Source organism: Diabrotica undecimpunctata, chromosome 3 (genome assembly GCF_040954645.1).
Source record: "Diabrotica undecimpunctata isolate CICGRU chromosome 3, icDiaUnde3, whole genome shotgun sequence".
In the NCBI taxonomy this organism is placed as follows: Eukaryota; Metazoa; Arthropoda; class Insecta; order Coleoptera; family Chrysomelidae; genus Diabrotica; species Diabrotica undecimpunctata.
In genome coordinates, this window is record NC_092805.1 from 56,529,837 (window position 1) to 56,548,322 (window position 18,486).

General features: G+C 33.8%; 1 protein-coding gene across 4 annotated transcripts in view; it reads right to left on the bottom strand.

The window, feature by feature from the left end:
- Positions 1–5,735, bottom strand: part of LOC140436828 (uncharacterized) — a 110,649-nt gene extending 104,914 nt beyond the window's left edge. The window contains exons 1-3 of one of the 4 annotated variants that reach the window (XM_072525959.1): positions 5,413–5,735; positions 4,885–5,066; positions 81–207 (exon numbers count right to left, since the gene is read on the bottom strand). In XM_072525959.1, coding sequence (XP_072382060.1) covers positions 81–207; positions 4,885–5,060 — 303 coding nt within the window. In that variant the 5' untranslated portion in view covers positions 5,061–5,066; positions 5,413–5,735. Of the gene's footprint in view, positions 1–80; positions 208–4,884; positions 5,067–5,124; positions 5,309–5,412 lie in introns of those variants that run through there. The other 3 variants (XM_072525961.1, XM_072525958.1, XM_072525960.1) reach the window with 3 other exon arrangements.
- Positions 5,736–18,486: the final 12,751 nt, after the last annotated feature.

The window sequence follows — 18,486 nt, forward strand, 5'->3', positions numbered from 1 at the left end:
CACACAGACATACGAAATTATAATAAAACAAACTTTACTAGTTTAAAATTGTGTCCCAAATATTTTTAAAACACACTTACATGTTTGCTATGGGACTCTATCTTTTTACAAGTTTCAACATTCCATAGCTTGACTATTTTATCATCGGATGAAACAGCAAATTTTTTAGAAGGACCCCAATTTCTGTTTAGGCTCACTGATAATATTCTAAAACAAATTAATTTCATTAATGTATACACACATATATATAATATATACATATATATATATATATATATATATATATATATATATATATATATATATATATATATATATATATATATATATATATATATATAGGGTGGTCCTAAAGTAATTGTACAAACAGAAACCATAGATTCTGCACTTTAAAATATTACGATTTAGGCCAACTTGCTTTAATAAAATGTTGATATTAAGAAAGATACAGGGTGTTAAAGTGGAAATTTAAAATTCTATTTTTCGCTATAACTTTTACGTTTGTAAATATTTTTGGACAAAAATTTATAATTGGACGCTTTTAAGTAGGATAAATTATAATTTTATACATAAATTAATGTTACTGATAGATGGCGCCACATATGCCACAGGTGTGGCATAGATTTGCGCTTAACTTTTTTGCTCTTAAAGTTACCTCTATTTGTGTTAAAAAATATTAAACATACATTATTTTTACAAAGAAAAGGTATACTTGTTAGTAACCTCAAAATTTAACCGTTTTCGAGATAATCGCATTTTATAAGTCAGCTGCCTCATAATTCTTAGTTGTGATATTTGTGCGGTAAAGCACTCAATACCTGTAGATAAGCATAATTCATAGTTTATTCTTATTAAAACAACTCAAAGATGATAATGTAACATTACAAAATTTTTGTTATGGCTGCTAAATGTCTTATTGGAGAAAATATTCTTCATCTTCTTCTTTAGGTGCCGTGTCCGTATTCAGACGCTGGCCGTCATCATGTATACAATTTCCCTTTTCTATCGCTTCTTAAATTTCTATACCTACTGGCGTTGTATTACTTTTTCCCTATTGAAAAATGCTGAAAAACCAAAATATATGGTTTATGTAAGATGGTACACCACCACATTCTAGAGAGAAGGCGTTGAGAACATAGTTAAATATACCTTTTCTGAACGTTGGATTGGACGTGGCAGTCATATTCCTTGGCAATGTGGTGAGATATTGATATAATTATTTAATTTATAAAAAAGCCCAAAATAATACTTATTATTCATTACGTAAATTGTTGTTTACCCATTTTTATTATGACAAATGGAAACTAAAGCACAGGTATGAAATAACACACGTGTCTTGTTTCATAATACTTTTGCTACAAATCTTACCTTAAAGACTCAGAATTTTTACAAAAACATCATCGTTGGCCTAATAACCGATATTGTTATAAATATAGTAAACAAACAGGCAATTTAGTTCAGCATAATATTAGTTCGTTAGTTCATAATATTATCATCATTATCATAATAGTCCATTTGTTCGATATGTAATTATAGTTACTCGTAAGCTTATATGAGTGTATATAAGTAACCAATGAATGAGATACATCACAGTTTAATACATTATTTAACCTTTGCGACATAATATACTATAAGATTTGGATATAGATTCGTCCATTATACATTATAGCCACCACGTAGCCCAGAATTTAATCCGCTTGATTTTGGTGTATGGGGCGTATTAAAACAACGTGTCTATAAGAATGCCATAAACATTTGCAACCAAATATGATAAGAAATAAATACTGCAACAGTTTCTTTAGAACCAATGATGCTATTTAATATGAGATGATTTTTATGGAATATATTGACAAATGAATTAATGAAAATGGTAGACATATCGAACACTTAATTTAACAAAAAGTTTAGTAATTTAGTTTAATTATTTCTTAATTTGGTTTGTAAACAAAATGTTTTGATTACGACTTTAATTTAACATAAAATATAAAATGTTTGATGTAAAATCCTATTATTCTGTTTTTTGTCATATCCTATTATTAATTATTCTGCTGATATATTTATTTTATTTAATATTTCGTTAACTATTAACTTAAGTTATTGGTATTTTATACCAAAATTTAGATTTATTAATGTTTTTGTCTATTTTTCCTTCGTTGTCTGGGGTAATTGCCTTAACTCAGAAATATGCAGCTGATTTGTAAAATGCGATTATCTCGAAAACTATTGAGTTTAAAAGTTATTAACAGGTATACCTTTTTTTTGTTGAAATAATGTATCTTTAATATTTTGTATCACAAATACAGTTCACTCAAAGAGCAAAAAAGTTAAGTGCAAATTTATGCCACATATGTGGCATATGTGGCGTCCTCTATCCGCTACATCAAAGTGTGTATCAAATTATAATTTCTCATATTTAAAAGTACCCAGTTGTAAATTTTTATGCATAAATGTTTACAAACATGAAAGTTATAGCCAAAAATAAAATTTTTAATTTGCACTTTAACACCCTGTATCTTTCTTAATATCAACATTTTATTAAAGCAATTTAGCTTAAATCGTAATATTTTAAAGTGTAGAATCTACTGTTTCTATTTGTACAATTACTTAAGGACCACCCTGTATATATATATATATATATATATATATATATATATATATATATATATATATATATGTAACATAGAGGTAAAGGGTAGTAACTCCATTTTTTTTTAATTTGGACCTAATACATTTAATAATAATAAATGTCATAGCGGTTTAAGTTGTGTCAATAAATGATTTAAATGTAACATGAAAATTATTTATAACCTCATCTGTGTAGTAAATAACATAATTTTGTAAGTAAGCCAACATAACGCATAATTCAATCAAATAAAAGGGTTAGCCATGTAACTAGATGACTATTTAAATTAGCTGTTTGATTACAAGACTGATTGTCATTTAACAGGTTACTGTTAAATGTTATCTTCATGGTCGTCAGCCACGCAACTAATCGACATTCAGACATGTGATTGAATAGCATTGTTCAATTAAAGGTCTAACTGTTCTATTGAATGGCTAATTAACCATCTGGCTGCGACATATTGATTATTCTCAATCTACTGAACACATAAAAGATGACTGACAGCTTTTCTGGTACCAGTTTAGGCTTCAGTTAATTCCATACTATTATGTGTCCCATCTCTTGTCCCCTCCTTGTCTAAGGCTTGCACATTGCCAACCTTTAGACCAAGGCATTATCCAAAATTTAAATGTCAATTATTAAATAATAAATAATAATAGTAAACTCATAAAAAATCCAAAAATACTCTACACAGGTTTCAAAGGTATATTATTATGAAAACTAAAAAAATAATTAATGAAGATCTAACAACTAGTAAACTGTGTGAAACATATAAGAACAATATTAAAGAGTCACCAAATAATATTCTAGGTCCAGAAAGGGCACCACCATGTAATGACTGGTCCAATGCTGAGTGTCAGGATATTACCTGTAGAAAGAATAAAGCTATAATACAGCAAAGAACTCTGGAAAGACAACAAAATTATAAAGATACTGGAAGTGAAAAGAAGTATTAGCACAGAGAGAAAAGCAAGCTTTTGAAAATAGAATTTTGAAGAACTTGAGACATTAGGAAGGCAAAATTAAACCAACAAATTCTATAACATCCTTAATAATGTAAAAAAAGGATTCAGACCAAGGCTGAGAATTATGTAAGGATAAGGTGGGACATATACTCAATACAAAAGAAGGCATACTGGATAGATGGGTGGAACACTGTAAAGAACTACTTTCTACCAAAATAGAACATAAACATCCACCATCTGTAGGAGTAAGAAACAATACACTATCAAAAACCTCCTTCAATTTAAGAAGTATGGGATGCAATAAAATACCTATTACCCAAAAAAATAACAAATATCCAGGAAGTGACAGTATAACCACACAACTTATTTAAGGTGGTGGTGGTAGTCTCACTAAACAAATACATAAAAAAGTAGTAAGAATCTGGAATGAGGAATACCAAAGAGTGGTGTATTGGACTAATACACAAAAAGAGTCAATCAATTGGAAAATAGAAACTATAGGGAAATATGCACATATTTAGAGCAGCTTCTTGGCAAATATCAAAGAGGTTTTATGTCTGGTTGATCAACAATGGACAAATTCAATATCAAAAACTTCAAACTACCATCTTTTCATACATTTTAAATCAACTTAAATTATTAGGTAACTTGTACCTACTATTTAAATATTGACATACCTAGCTGTAATCATTGTAGTTTTTTGTAATGGGAGGTTCCAATTAAAAAAAAAATAAAAAAAAAACTATTTAATTTCTTTTGTGTTGACAATCAGCATATTTTATATTTGTACAACTAAGATAGTATATGTTGTATGGTGGATTCAATATAAAAGTTTATGTATGTATAATTCATGTTTATTTTGGCACTAACATAAATTTCTGCTTTAACCCTAGCACAAATACAAACTTTACTTTAAATTATTAAACCTTTAATAACTAAAAACAAACAAATCTGTAATTGTTCTTTAACACAATACTACTTAATTTTCATTTTAATTTCCTTGAATGCTAAGTAGTAAAAGTGATCCACAGTTGAAAGAGTGAGAACTAATAAATAATGTGACTAACTTGGTTTCCACTTTACTATATTTCCTATGCATCTAGATCTCTTGGATTTGTCAAGATTTGTTTTGCTTGGAAAAAATAAGATTGGCAAAAAAATTTAGGCACAGTGATAATACCATATAATTAAATGACAAAAAAATCCGTTTATATCACATACTTACAGATTAAAAAATAACTTAAATTCTGCGAGGTACAGAAAAATATGAAATGCAAGCTGAAAGAGTATTCTTACCTTTGAGCATGTGCTCTTGGAATAATTCTAACATTAGCTGCCTGTTCAGTATCTTCATTTTGTTCTAAAATGATTAAGTCATTTCTGGATCCATATATTAAGGTATTATCAGGAGCACATGCAATAATTTTATCTTCATACCAGTTAGGTGAGGGAGGAAGGGTTACTGGGTTCATTTCTTCCTGTAAAATAAAGAATATACAGGTCTTACTTTTTGCAAATTAATAATATTCTACGTACAAAAACTTGTATGTCAATGTATTTAAATTTAAACGACTGTAAAAAATTATACCGGCAAGATACAAATTTACACCTACAATACAACCTACAACGAATAAATTTGAAGTTTGTACGTTTATTAAGGTTAGGTTAAACACATTAATAGCATTTTAAACTGTATTGTGGTTAAACAGGTACTTTTAACTAGGTAATCTATGATTTTATGTAAGTAGACAACACAGAAAACAAATAAACGTATGAGCATAGATTATACATGCACGTAGGTTTATTTTACATACAGATACCTACCGTTTTTTGTGATAATTTTATATAAGATAGTACCACAGATTTATTCCTCAAATTTTACAGGTACAGGCAGAAATTCTGGTTTGGATTTATATCTGGCGACATCCATACAATTTACAAAGCAAGATACACTGCCATTGTGTCACGGCACAGCAAGGTACACTATTACATATTTCCGCGTACTTGCAGATTATCAGACAGTAGTAGACTTAAGACAAGCTCAAAGACAAAAGGACAGACACAATAACTAAGAATTTGCAGAGTAAGTTTATATTTTGCCTATTTTATTTTTCTTGCGAAAATGTACTCAAAAAGACTTACAACAGGCCAACAGGTATAGTAAATTTAGTAATTATTTTTTTGCTAGGTTGGTTAAATGAAAATGAAATGTTGACTGACTGAAAATTACTACACAACCAAGAATCCGTGTTCATAGCACATATTAATTTGTAACTTAAAAATAAAACAATATTCACTTGCATTTTATTAACAAAATAAACTAAATCAAGTAAAACAAAGGCATAAATGTTTATTTTTGAAATTTTATATTTATTTATAGATTAGTATAATTTTGGGATGGAATGGTACCTGAATACCGTTTAATTAATGTATTAGTTAGTTACTGGAACCTGTTCAGATCGTCACTACATTTAAATTGTGTGAATTTGTGTGTTCGATAAACAAAATTTCAATATAAAATAATGCATAAAATTAATTACTATTATATCCCAAGCTCTTTCATTATTAATTAAAACGACATGGCAACACTGTCAAATACAAAACTTTCCTTCCTTCATTTGTAGCTAACTTCACCGGCATTTTCTATAAAAGACTTTTGCCGGAAAGTTTATAATCGAAACTAATGAATGAATACTCACTCCCAATATTCTCGAGTATTCTTCTTTTTTCAATAAAATACTACTGCACTACTAAGTTTATTTAGTCTAGAATTAGTTATGGAGGTAGGAATTTTTGTGATGCATGTGTTCGACAATGAATATGTCAAAATATTCTTAACGAAATATATCGATGGATTGACTTGAAAGAACATTACGTATATGGAAAGTTAAGAACATCCATTGTATGAGTTGCGCCAAACGAAGGCAACTTACATTATTTATCTTGCAGTATTGCTTAAGTTTCAATACTTAAACCAGTGGCGCACCCAGGGGGGGTTTTGGGGGTTAACCCCCCCCCCCCCCCAGGACCCTATTCCATCACTGTTACTCACACATTTTAAGGACACAAAATGGAGGTAGCACCATAAAAAAATTTCGATGACCAACCAAAACCTCCCTCCCAGAGGCAAATTCTAGGTGCGCTACTGACTTAAACTAACATAAAATTCAAATAGTGAAATCAAATACACCATTAAAACAAATTTAAAATTCATACGTGGTTGGAATAATATCTGCAAAGTCCATATCATTTCCCGTTTCACATTAAAAATATTTACTTAAATCCTATATACCTACGTAATAATTCTGTACCTAAAATCCAAAATGTGAAAAAGCTTGTTTGCCAAATCTATTCAACTTAATTTTTAATAATGTGCAAATATTAATTCTTCGCTGATTTGCAAAAAGGTGCCAAGTAACATTTTTATATTACAGGAGCGCCAGAAAACTAAAATTATTGTTACCTCTAAGGTCGAATTTCTACGGAATATTTAGTACCTACCAGACTTTCTTATAGCGATGCATGCCTTTTGTCTTATAAATGCTTGTAAAAATTTATATGTCTGTAGCTTTTTTGAATACTAGAAAAAACGTTAGATACTTATCACCTTTTTGCAAATTATATTTAGAGTTGCAATAATAGCAGTAGGGAGATAAAAAGGTTCCATGTATCACCTTAAAATAAAAACCACATGCGTTATTTGAAGTGAATAATTTCAAAGTAATTAATAAATAAGTTACTCATAATTAAAAATGATTCATATTTAATTATGTGTTTCATTAGACATTAAAGAAAAAAAGCGGATACTTGTAATTTCAGTTTATTAAAGTTAAGTAAAAAAAATGTGTTTTAATTGTGTTCATCCACAACTTTTTAATCTTCTTGCTCGGTTTCGTGTAAACAATCTCTTACTCTAGCACTATTTGACAATGAATGATACTCTTCATAGAACTCAACAGGTATAACCATTTTTGAACAAAGTTTGGCTAAATCTTTATATTTGACCATAGAAATGGAATGCGATTTAAAATAAGGCTTGCAAGGGGAAACTTTCCTACATATGGTGATTCAGGAAGATTACCAACCTTCCTCAGGTGGAACCAGCCTACTCTTAAGGAATACTGTCCAAGAGTGCGTTGAATCCGCAGAAGAAGAAGGGAAGTCCACAGAACCAGAGCCGGACAACTCTTCGTAGTGAAGAGAGGAATAAAGCTCTTTCAGACCTATCTTCAACACTAAAAAGCCGCATCGGCAACGCTGGTTAACACAGTGGAACAAGAAGGTATTGATGTTGCCGTCCTGCAGCAGCTCTGGAGAATAGGCGATAAGATTACTAGCTTATTAACCAAACAAGGTAAGGTTTTATACACACCTAAAGCTACAAGAACATGGCCGTGCATAATTCACAGTAATAGAATCGATTGCCAATGCATACCCTATGAGGCAGCACAAATATTAACGTAAGGGGTGAGTATATTTTGAATTTCATCTTATCTGAAGGTTTAATTATATCCAATATAGGAAACAAACCAACTGTTGTCCCTAGGGCACGCAAAGAAGTGTTAGATTCTCTGTACAGGCAAGGTAAGTGATATAATAACAAATTGAAACCTGTCTGATATTCGAATCACAGACATATACGATTTGACCTCAATTTTTTTTCATCGGAAATTAAATACAGAAATCCAAGAGATACAAACTGGGTAGGATTTAGAAAATTCCTAAGTAGAAATCCCGGGAAAAGTACAAACTTATTTAAAGGCGTAGAGGTCATAAATTTGGCAACAGAAACAGTAAGCGAAGCTATTATGACGGCTTACCATCATGGAAAGAGTTTTGAGAGGAGATTACAGATATCCCGGTCTGCTCTCGTATCCAAAAAATCCTGGCAAAGGATGGTTCTACCATTAAAGAAGTATGTTTCCTAAAGAAAGCTAATAGCAAATTTACGGAGATCAAAAAGGAAAGTCTTAGAGAACTCATAAACACATACTTTCCGGCCTCAACAATTCTCAATGATGCAGATAGGTGAACCAACATAGGCCAAAGGCCGATTAGGCCAAGTTGGTCAGATGACCATAAGTTTCCAAGGACAGATGACATATATCCAATAAATTTGCATATGGGATTAAAGGTATTGATACCACACATATGCAAGCTCCTCAACGCCAGTTCAGCAAGGGGGTCGTATAGGAAATACGGCAAAAGGTTAAAGTCATATACTTGGCCAAGCCAGTTAAAGTATCAGACCTAACACCAAAGTCATATAGACCAATAAGCATATAATATCGTCTTTTCTAAACGCTGGAAAGTATTCTCGATAGGTACATAAGAGACGAAGTGCTAAAAGATAATCCTCTAATCAATTGTCAATATGCATCACAACCTGGTAAATCTACGGACTCTGGATGACCTAAATAGGCCTATCTCAAAGTCAATAGTGGACAAAGATCTAGCAGTGGCCACTTTTTTAAAAATTAAAGGGGCATTTAGCTTTAGCTTTTAGCTTTAGCATAAATGTTTAGAGGACCACAATAGATCTGAAAAGTTCGCAGTGGAATAGGCCAAAAGCCACATCATTGAATATATCTATCTATACTATGCTTAATGTAAAAACATGAATATCAGATATTTTGGTAAATCAATTTTTTATAAAAAAGCTGATAGATTTTAAAGTAATAAAAAAAATTATAGACTCTGCCTCTTAAGACTCACTTATGAGCTCACTTCACAAAAATTACTGTTATGTACAAGCACCACTTAAGAAGAAAACCATACGATTAGAAGAAAAAGTTTTACGAAGAAATGATAGACAGCATTCTAAAGTATGATACTAAAATAATATCAGGCGATTTCAACGTGAAAATTGGTCTAGAAGAATCCTATAAGAGCACGTCAGAAAAGAAGAGCCTGTATGAAGGATGAAAATAGTGACTATATTTCGGCTATAAAGATAGCCACAAGGTTACATGGGAGTAAAATATATATCACGTCAGAAAAGAAGAGCCTGTATGAAGGATGAAAATAGTGACTATATTTCGGCTATAAAGATAGCCACAAGGTTACATGGGAGTAAAATATATCAAAAGCTACAGGAAAGCAGATATAAATGAAAAGAGGTTGTATACATGGTATACAGCCAGCTGCAGGAATTTATTTTCCTTGTGGATTCAGATATAAATAGTGATAATTTATTAGTAGTAATGAAATTAGTTGCCGAACTAACATGAGTTATTTAATAGATGTCTCCATAACAGCAAAATTCCTAAAGACTGGAACGAGATTCTAGTAATACTCGTTGCTCAGGTAAGTATACAAACTATTTATAAGAGTTAATAGCAATCAGTTGACTTACAAAATGGATAATTAATTATCAATCGGTTGAATAGGTACTTTGCAAAGGAAATAGTACATCAAACCATCTGCTGACAATGAGAACACTTATAGAGAAGGGAAATGAGTACCAACTACCCGTATTTCTTGCCGTTATAGACTACGAAAAGGCATTTATAATATCGAGATGTGGGTCATATAACAAGCTATTAATAATTGTAAAATATATTCGAGATATAGGCAACTAATACATAATATACATGTAAACGCAACTATGTTAGTACAACTAGACAAGCCGACGTAATATCTCCAAAGCTTTTTAATCTACCTCTAGAAGACTTTAAAACTAAAAATTTATCAATATATGGCATCAATGTTAATGGCAACAAGTTAAACCATATCAAATTATGAAAGAGGAACTCGCAGACAGCTCCCAATTGGTCGGCCTAAAAATGAATATGACAAAAACAAAAACAATGACAAACAGATGACTCCAGACGTATAACTTAAATGGCAGTGAGATAGAACAAGTCCAGGAATATATCTACCTAGGATAAATTCTGAAAGCAAAGAGATCCAAAGTGGGGAAATAACCAGGTGAGCAAGACTTGTATTGACAGGATTTGAAAGACTCAGTTAGATACTTAAGAACTGCAAAATACCTCAATACTAATACTTGGGGGTGTAGGGTTGTGTTATAGGGGTAGTACCTTTTATCGGGACGACCACATCAAGCGTCATAGACGGGAGATGGTTCTTGATAACTGGTCCTCATAAGACACCCAACTCTCACTTATGGCTCCACGTGCCACACCCCGGAAAACTGCATTGGTCTGCAGGCTAAACTAAGTGAGGGTAGCCAGATATGGTGAAAGGTAGCGTCTAACCCAGACGCAAACTAAACTTCGGCAGCTGGAAGTTTAAAACTGACCATGAGCATAGGTCATGGGGACTGGTATGGTTATGGATCAGACATCAGAGAGCGCAGTGGGAACCACATACACGGTCTCTGCACAGCGGTGAAGTAGGCAAGAGGAAACCACTTCACTACATTCCTAAGACAATTTTCTACAATATGGAGTGTTACAAAATTAGAATAGGTCAGTCAGGCGAACCGATTGACAATCGGCGTCTTTCCACGTCCGGGGTGGGAGATGTGAAATGGGCTACCGGGCTCAATGCGACAGGGAACCAGGTCGCAGGTGCACAAAGGACTACTGGAACACTAAATAAAATCTCTTTTCGGAAAACCAACAGATTTGGAACTTGGAATATACGAGGTTTGATCCAACATCCTGGAAAGTTACATATAATAGAGAGAGAAATGGCTGATTATCGAATTTCTATGCTTGGCATCAGTGAAACTCACTGGAAGGGTAAGGGGCATTTCCGAAGCGCCTCTGGCAATACCATTTATTTCTCAGGCCACCAAACAGAGAGCATCAATGGGGTTGCAATTATAATACCACCCACATTCCAGAACTACGTAAATGGATATGATGCAGTTAATGACAGAATTATACATCTGAGACTAAAGTGCTCAACATCCATCCTCCACATCATACAAATATATGCCCCGACAGCCACGGCAGAACAAGCAACACTAGAAGACTTTTATATGGCTCTCGAAGGTGTACTTGATAAAATACCAAACAAAGACATAGTGGTGATACTAGGCGACTTTAATGCCAAACTTGGAAGAACGAATCTAGATGACCACATGAAGATGATTGTAGGGCCATATGGTCTAGGAGATAGGAATGAGCGAGGAGACCGACTATTAGAATTCTGCAACCAAAGGAAATTCTCTGTAATGAACACGCATTTCAAGCATCATCCGCGTAGACTCTATACCTGGAAATCACCTGGAGATAGAACAAGAAATCAAATAGACTTTATTCTGATCAGTTCGAGATGGAAGTCTTCAATTACCAACGCAAAAACATTTCCAGGAGCAGAATGCGGAAGCGATCACCAGCTCTTGATGGCTGATTACAGAATACGTTTCAAGAACATACGCAAAGCTTCTCCCCGTTCTTTTAGGCTAACGGACCCCGAATTAGCTATCTTTAAAGAGAGAATTGAACCAGCACTAACCAGAATAGAGAACAATCGGGCAGAACAAAGTGTGGATGAAGCCTGGACAGATATTAAAGAAACCATCGTAACAACATTGAACCAATGTCGCCAACCATCTATAAATAATAGCATTAAACCGTGGATCAGCAGAAACACGTGGAAAGTGATTGAACAAAGAAAGCAACTTAAAGTTGGCCCCTGTGATCAACAGACATATAAAGCTCTCTCCAGAGATATTCAACGAAGATGCCGAAAAGACAAACAAGAATACATCTCTGAAATCTGTCAAGAAATAGAAAATCACGGATATCGAAATGAAACCAAAGACCTCTTCCGGAAAGTGAAAATTCTTGCGAGAGAATTTAAACCCAAGAACTATGCAATAGAGGACAAACAGGGTATTATCATAAGTGATATCGACAGAGTGTTGGAAACATGGAAAAACTATTGTTCAGAGCTCTACAGGGAAGAACACGTAAATCTAGGCCACACTTCGGCCCTCGAAAACATCGCATACAACCCTGAACCTGAAATTCTGCTGTCCGAGATTGAAGAAGCTGTAACTCACCTCAAGAAGAATAAATCCCCTGGCTGCGATGATATCACGGGAGAGCTCCTTCAGAACATGGGAGACAAAGGATGTTACATAATGTGGAAACTTTGTAATAAAATTTGGAGATGCGGAAAGTGGCCCAGAGAATGGCGCACATCATTGTGCATACCAATCCATAAAAAAGGAACAACTACAAAGTGTAGTAATTATCGTACCATCTCACTGATTTCCCATCCAAGCAAAATATTACTAAGAATCATTAAACGCCGTTTGCAACAATACTTAGACAAACAAATTCCCCAAGAACAAGCAGGCTTTGTCAAAGGGAAGGGTACGAGAGAGCAAATCCTTAATATGCGGCAGCTCATAGAAAAGGCCCGCGAATTTAAAATTCCAATAATAATCTGTTTTCTAGACTACCAAAAGGCATTTGATTGTGTGAAGTGGGAAGTTCTCTGGACAGTTCTTCATGAGATGGGAGTTCCAGATCATTTGGCAATATTAATTAAAAACTTATACGAAGATAACTCAGTTAAAATAAGAATTGAAAACCAGCAATCTGATACCTTCAAAACCAGCAGAGGTGTACGACAAGGGTGCATACTATCTCCAGACCTGTTCAATTTATATGGAGAATACATAATGAGGAACGCACTCGATGGATGGAGAGGCGGCATCTCCATTGCAGGAAAAAAGATCTCAAACTTAAGATTCGCAGACGATACAACACTGATAGCAACATCTGAAGAGGAGATGTCGAGACTGATAAAGAGAGTAGAAACCGAAAGCAACAAGTGTGGGCTCAAGATTAATAATCAGAAAACAAAAATCATGATTGTGGACCACGCGAATATCCTCCAAACAACAGGCGCCCTAAATCAATTCGAGAAAGTAGACGAGTTCACGTATCTAGGATCTTCCTTAAGCAATGCAGCCTCCTCCCATACGGAAATTCGCAGAAGAATAGGGATGGCCAAGAACGCGATGAGTCGACTGTCAAAAATATGGAAGGACCGCTCTTTATCCAAAAAACTCAAAATGAGACTGGTACGGACACTCATTTTTTCAATCTTCAGTTACGGTGCCGAAACATGGACAATAAAATCAGAGGATAGGAAAAGGATTGACGCATTCGAAATGTGGTGCTGGAGACGAATGCTACGCGTCTCGTGGACGGAGCACAGATCCAATCAGTCGATTCTCGAAGAGCTAAACATTCAGACCAGACTCTCCTCTCAGTGTCTTGCAAATATTTTAAAGTTTTTTGGCCACATTGCGAGAAGAGACAATGACAACTTAGAAAGATTAATTGTATGCGGAAACGTAGAAGGACGTAGAGGCAGAGGACGCTCACCTATCCGATGGTCAGATCAAGTACAGAAAGCCACTGGAGAGACGTTTTCCGAGTCCATGAGAGCAGCCCAAAATCGCAAGAGATGGAGAGAATTGACAGCCCGCATTGTAGGAAATCACGATCCTCAGCAATGAGGAAACGACAAGAGAGAGAGAGAATACTTAAGGAGCAAAGTGTTCAATCAGTGCATCCTTCCCATCATGACATATAAATGTTAAACCTGAACCTTAATCGAGGCAAATATGAATAAACTAGCCACAACAGAAAGGGCAATGGAAAGAGCAATGTTAGGTATACGACTGTCAGATAAAAATCGAAATACATTTCAATGGAAAAACGATAAATAAGAGAAATTTGTAAATTAATATAGAGGTGCGAAAGTACCGTTTCGAACAGGTGAGCTAATTTGAATATTTGAAGCAAAAAATCACAAATTGTAATAAGGAACTTCAAGAAATAAAATTTACATCGAAATCAATCAACAAAGTTTCGAACCGGTATATAGATTATTTTTTTGCTAATAACGCAATAGAATATAATATATTACTTTAATATGCCTTATCAATTCATAAACGAAAAATATGCGGATATGGTATATGTGTATGGTTTTTCCGCATTTTCCTCAACAAAGAATACCAAGTTATTAAACTTTTGGAAAGGTATATAATTATTCCAGAAGACACGTTCAATTTTCAAAGGTACGTAATACTAGACGAACATAATGAAAAACAAAACCTTAATATGGAAAATAGTAGTGTTAAGTCATAAGTATGATGGAAATTAACATCATGAATGAAAAAAACAAACATCAATCGGACACGTGTCTGTAGCTATCTAATATTTAAAATTGTATTTAAAGAATTATTGATCTTAATAAAATAGATCAAATGCAATATTTAGAAAGAATACCTCGGATTCTAAAAATAAGGTAAAAGACACCTACATTGTAATTAACCTATTCCGTGAATTTCCTTGCAAGGATTATTTTCAGAACCAGAAATACCCGTAATTGGAATGTCCTTAATTTAAATATTTTAAAACTTTCTTGCTCTTGCTGCGATTATTGTTGTATATTTAGATATAATCGATCAATATTTCGTTAGATATTTCCTTAATATCTCGCCAAGTTCATAGGCAATTGTCTGGATAGCGGTATCAAATAAATAGCGATATAAATATTTAATTAAAGCTGTCATCGTTGTATTACAGTTTCTCCTTTACATTAAATGACTTTTCATAAAGGTAATGTATTATACAAAATACATAATCAATACTTCGAAAGTACTCGAAATAAAAAATGGCTATAGTTAAATGATTTCCAATAGTTTCTTTACGGAAAAAACTAAAAAAAGAAATTGTATATAAAAATAATTGTTTTATACTCCTTTTACTTTTCAGATATTTGCCTTTTCTTCAAATATTAAGCACGATTCCGTTGTTAATTAGATTTCGAATATATAGTAAGCTAGGTACTGCATGATTTTTCTTTACAACCTATGTTTACTGCTGCTGACTACTTCTAACCGTCTTTATTTCCTTAGACTCTTATAATATGTTGGTTTTGCGATCTCCTAATGAGACTACCAATCTTATATTATATGTTTATTGGAAATGCTCTATTCTTAAACGTTCTCGATTTCGGATGTTATCATCAAAGGCCGTGTTAACCGTTCATTTATTGGGTGATTTAATATTTTAATTTCTAAGTATAATCTATCATTATACAAATCAAAATACTGCTTATCACCACATTCCAAGAACATTAAAAGAACTTCTAGGAGAATCTAAATACGTAGCTAACTTGATAGAATTCTTAAAACCTATAAACTGTTTTTAATAAAATTTAACACAATACCTACATCAATAATTAAAATATATTGTATACCTTATTATGTAATTGATATTTTGTATATGCCTATGCATGTCTTTATCACTTTTTGTATTTTTCTTGTGCTAATTTTCCTAAGTGGTTGAAGCAAAATAAATAAAAAAAATACTGCTTATGTGTCCCAATATGATCTGCCGATATTTAAAAGAACAATATTTTTTCATTGTCATTTATAAACAAGGAATTTCGCAAGATTGAAGAAAGAAAAAACAAAACATCGTAAGCAATCCAGAAATACTCACAAGAAGGGACTCAAAGATGACAACAATACCATGTGTAAAGGACTTATCAGAAAAACTGAAGAGGATAGGAAATAAGTACAACATCACAATAACATTGAGATCAATACACTGAGATCTATCCTGTCCAAAACCAAACCCAACAACACTCAAGAAAAATCAAAGAAATGCCTCTATAAAATACCCTGTGAATGTAACAATTTCAACGTGGGAGCAACTGCAAGACTACTAAATTGAAAGATGCATCAATAATCACGAAGGAAACAGACATGAAAAAGAGGAAAATCAAAGAAGCAGTCCCCATTCTACTTCGTCTTCTTATTTTTCTTTTTATGTAGAAATGACACTGTCTGCATTTTAATGTGTCTCCAGTAAGTTGTCGTTCCATCGTTTTCGTGGTCTTCCTACAAATCGTTTCAAGATAGTAAACTGGCACTTGTTAGATATGAAACAGATACAATTATTGATGTTCTTTAAGAATTTTAAATATACAGTGAAGTTGCTTACATTTAACATGTTTGTTATTTTTCTAGTACTTTTCTGAGGTGACTCCGCAATTAACTCGTGAACTGCTCCTTCTGTAAATGGTCCAGGAGGGCATTATCTCTGCAGTAGAATTTTTAGAATGGGAACGTCCATAATACCGATTTTAAAAAATAATGGAGTTGTTAGGATTCGTGGTGATTAAAAAATAACTATCAATCATTTCCTTTCTTCTTCTTCTTCTTCTTTTATGTAGACTGAGATTCTGTTTTCGAATGTGCCTTCAGTAAGTGGTCGTTTAATCGTTTTCGTGGTCTTCCTATTGATCGTCTTCCTATTGGGGAACCGTCTTTACTACTCTATTTGTTGTTATTCGGCTTATATGATCGTTACATTCTACTCTTATATTTCTTACCCAGTTCTTGATGTTCTCCACCTTGCATCTAGGTGGTATATTGTACTTCTAGCTCTGTCCCATAGGGTTTTTACATTAAATTTTTCTCTGCTGTTTCTAACATCATTTTTGTCCTCTCTGTCAGGTCGTGTTTCTGCCGTGTATGTCATTATTGGTCTGATGACTGTTTTGTAAATTCTGCCGTTCATTTCTTTTCCGACAGTTTTATTTCTCTATATTGTTTCATTCAGGCAATCTGCAGCTCTGTTTGCTCTATTCACTTGATCTTCCATTTCAGTTTCGAGCTTTCCGTAGCTATATAATGTGATGTCTATATATTTAAACTCCATCAGTTGTTCTATTATCTGACCTTCCAGCTCCAATTTACATCTTAGTAAATTTGCTGTTATAACCATGTGTTACGATAATAAATATCATGGCCTACAAAACTGTAAATATATTATGTACGATATGCTTATCCAACAGCTCCCGAAGACATGATGGAAAAGTTGGCCGTTCAAACGTTTATTGATGGCCTTCGTGATCATGAAATGCAGAGAACACTACGATTAGCTCGTCACAAGACGCTGGTTGATGTCTTATCCGCCGCCCTCGAATACGAGTCAGCTACGCAGGCCTCTGGCGGATACAGTAAAGTTAGGACTGTAAAAGAGGAAGGAGATGAAGATAAACTTGACCAGCTCGTTAATATGATGAAAAGCATGACATACAAGAAAACGAAGACCATCAGATGCTGGAATTGTGGCGAAATAGGACACGTACGAAGCTCCTGTAAGCACCCTAGGTACGACGCAAATCAAGAAACTCACCATCAGGAAAACTACAACGGGTCGGCCTTAGGGGGGCAGCTTCGACCCAGAACTTTTCCAAAGACCCTCTTATACTAATAGCTTCTTTGAAATGTCGTGAAGATAGTGTATATGTCTTCTTCTTCTTCTGGTTCCTATCCGTTTCGGATGTTGGAAATCATATTGGCAATCATGACCTTGCTCGCTGCGGCTCGAAACAGCTCCGTTGAGGTTTTCTTAAACCATGTTCTTAAATTCCGCAGCCATGATATTCTCCTTCTACCGGGTCCTCGCTTACCTTTGACTTTACCTTGCAATATCGACTGCAGCAGGGAGTAACGGTGCTGATTTCTCATAACGTGTCCCAGATATTGCAATTTTATGCGTTTGATCGTAAACAAAATCTCTGGTTCCTTCTTCATTTTTTCTAGAACTTCGTTGTTCGTGATCCTTGCTGTCCATGATCCGCCCCGTACAACAACACAGAGAAAACATAGCATCTCAAATGTCTCATTTTTGTATCCAGGGATATGTTGTGACTTTTGAAGATGGCGCTCATTTTGTTAAAGACCGTTCTTGCCTTTCCTATGCGGCACTTTATTTCCTGTACATTGCTCCACTGTTCGTTTATAATAGTTCCCAGGTAGCAATACTGTTTTACTCGCTCTATCTGCGTCCCATTAATGTATAGATGAGCCCCATTTATATTATCCTTGCTGACAATCATTTGTTTGGTTTTGTGGGTATTAATGTTTAGTCCGTACTG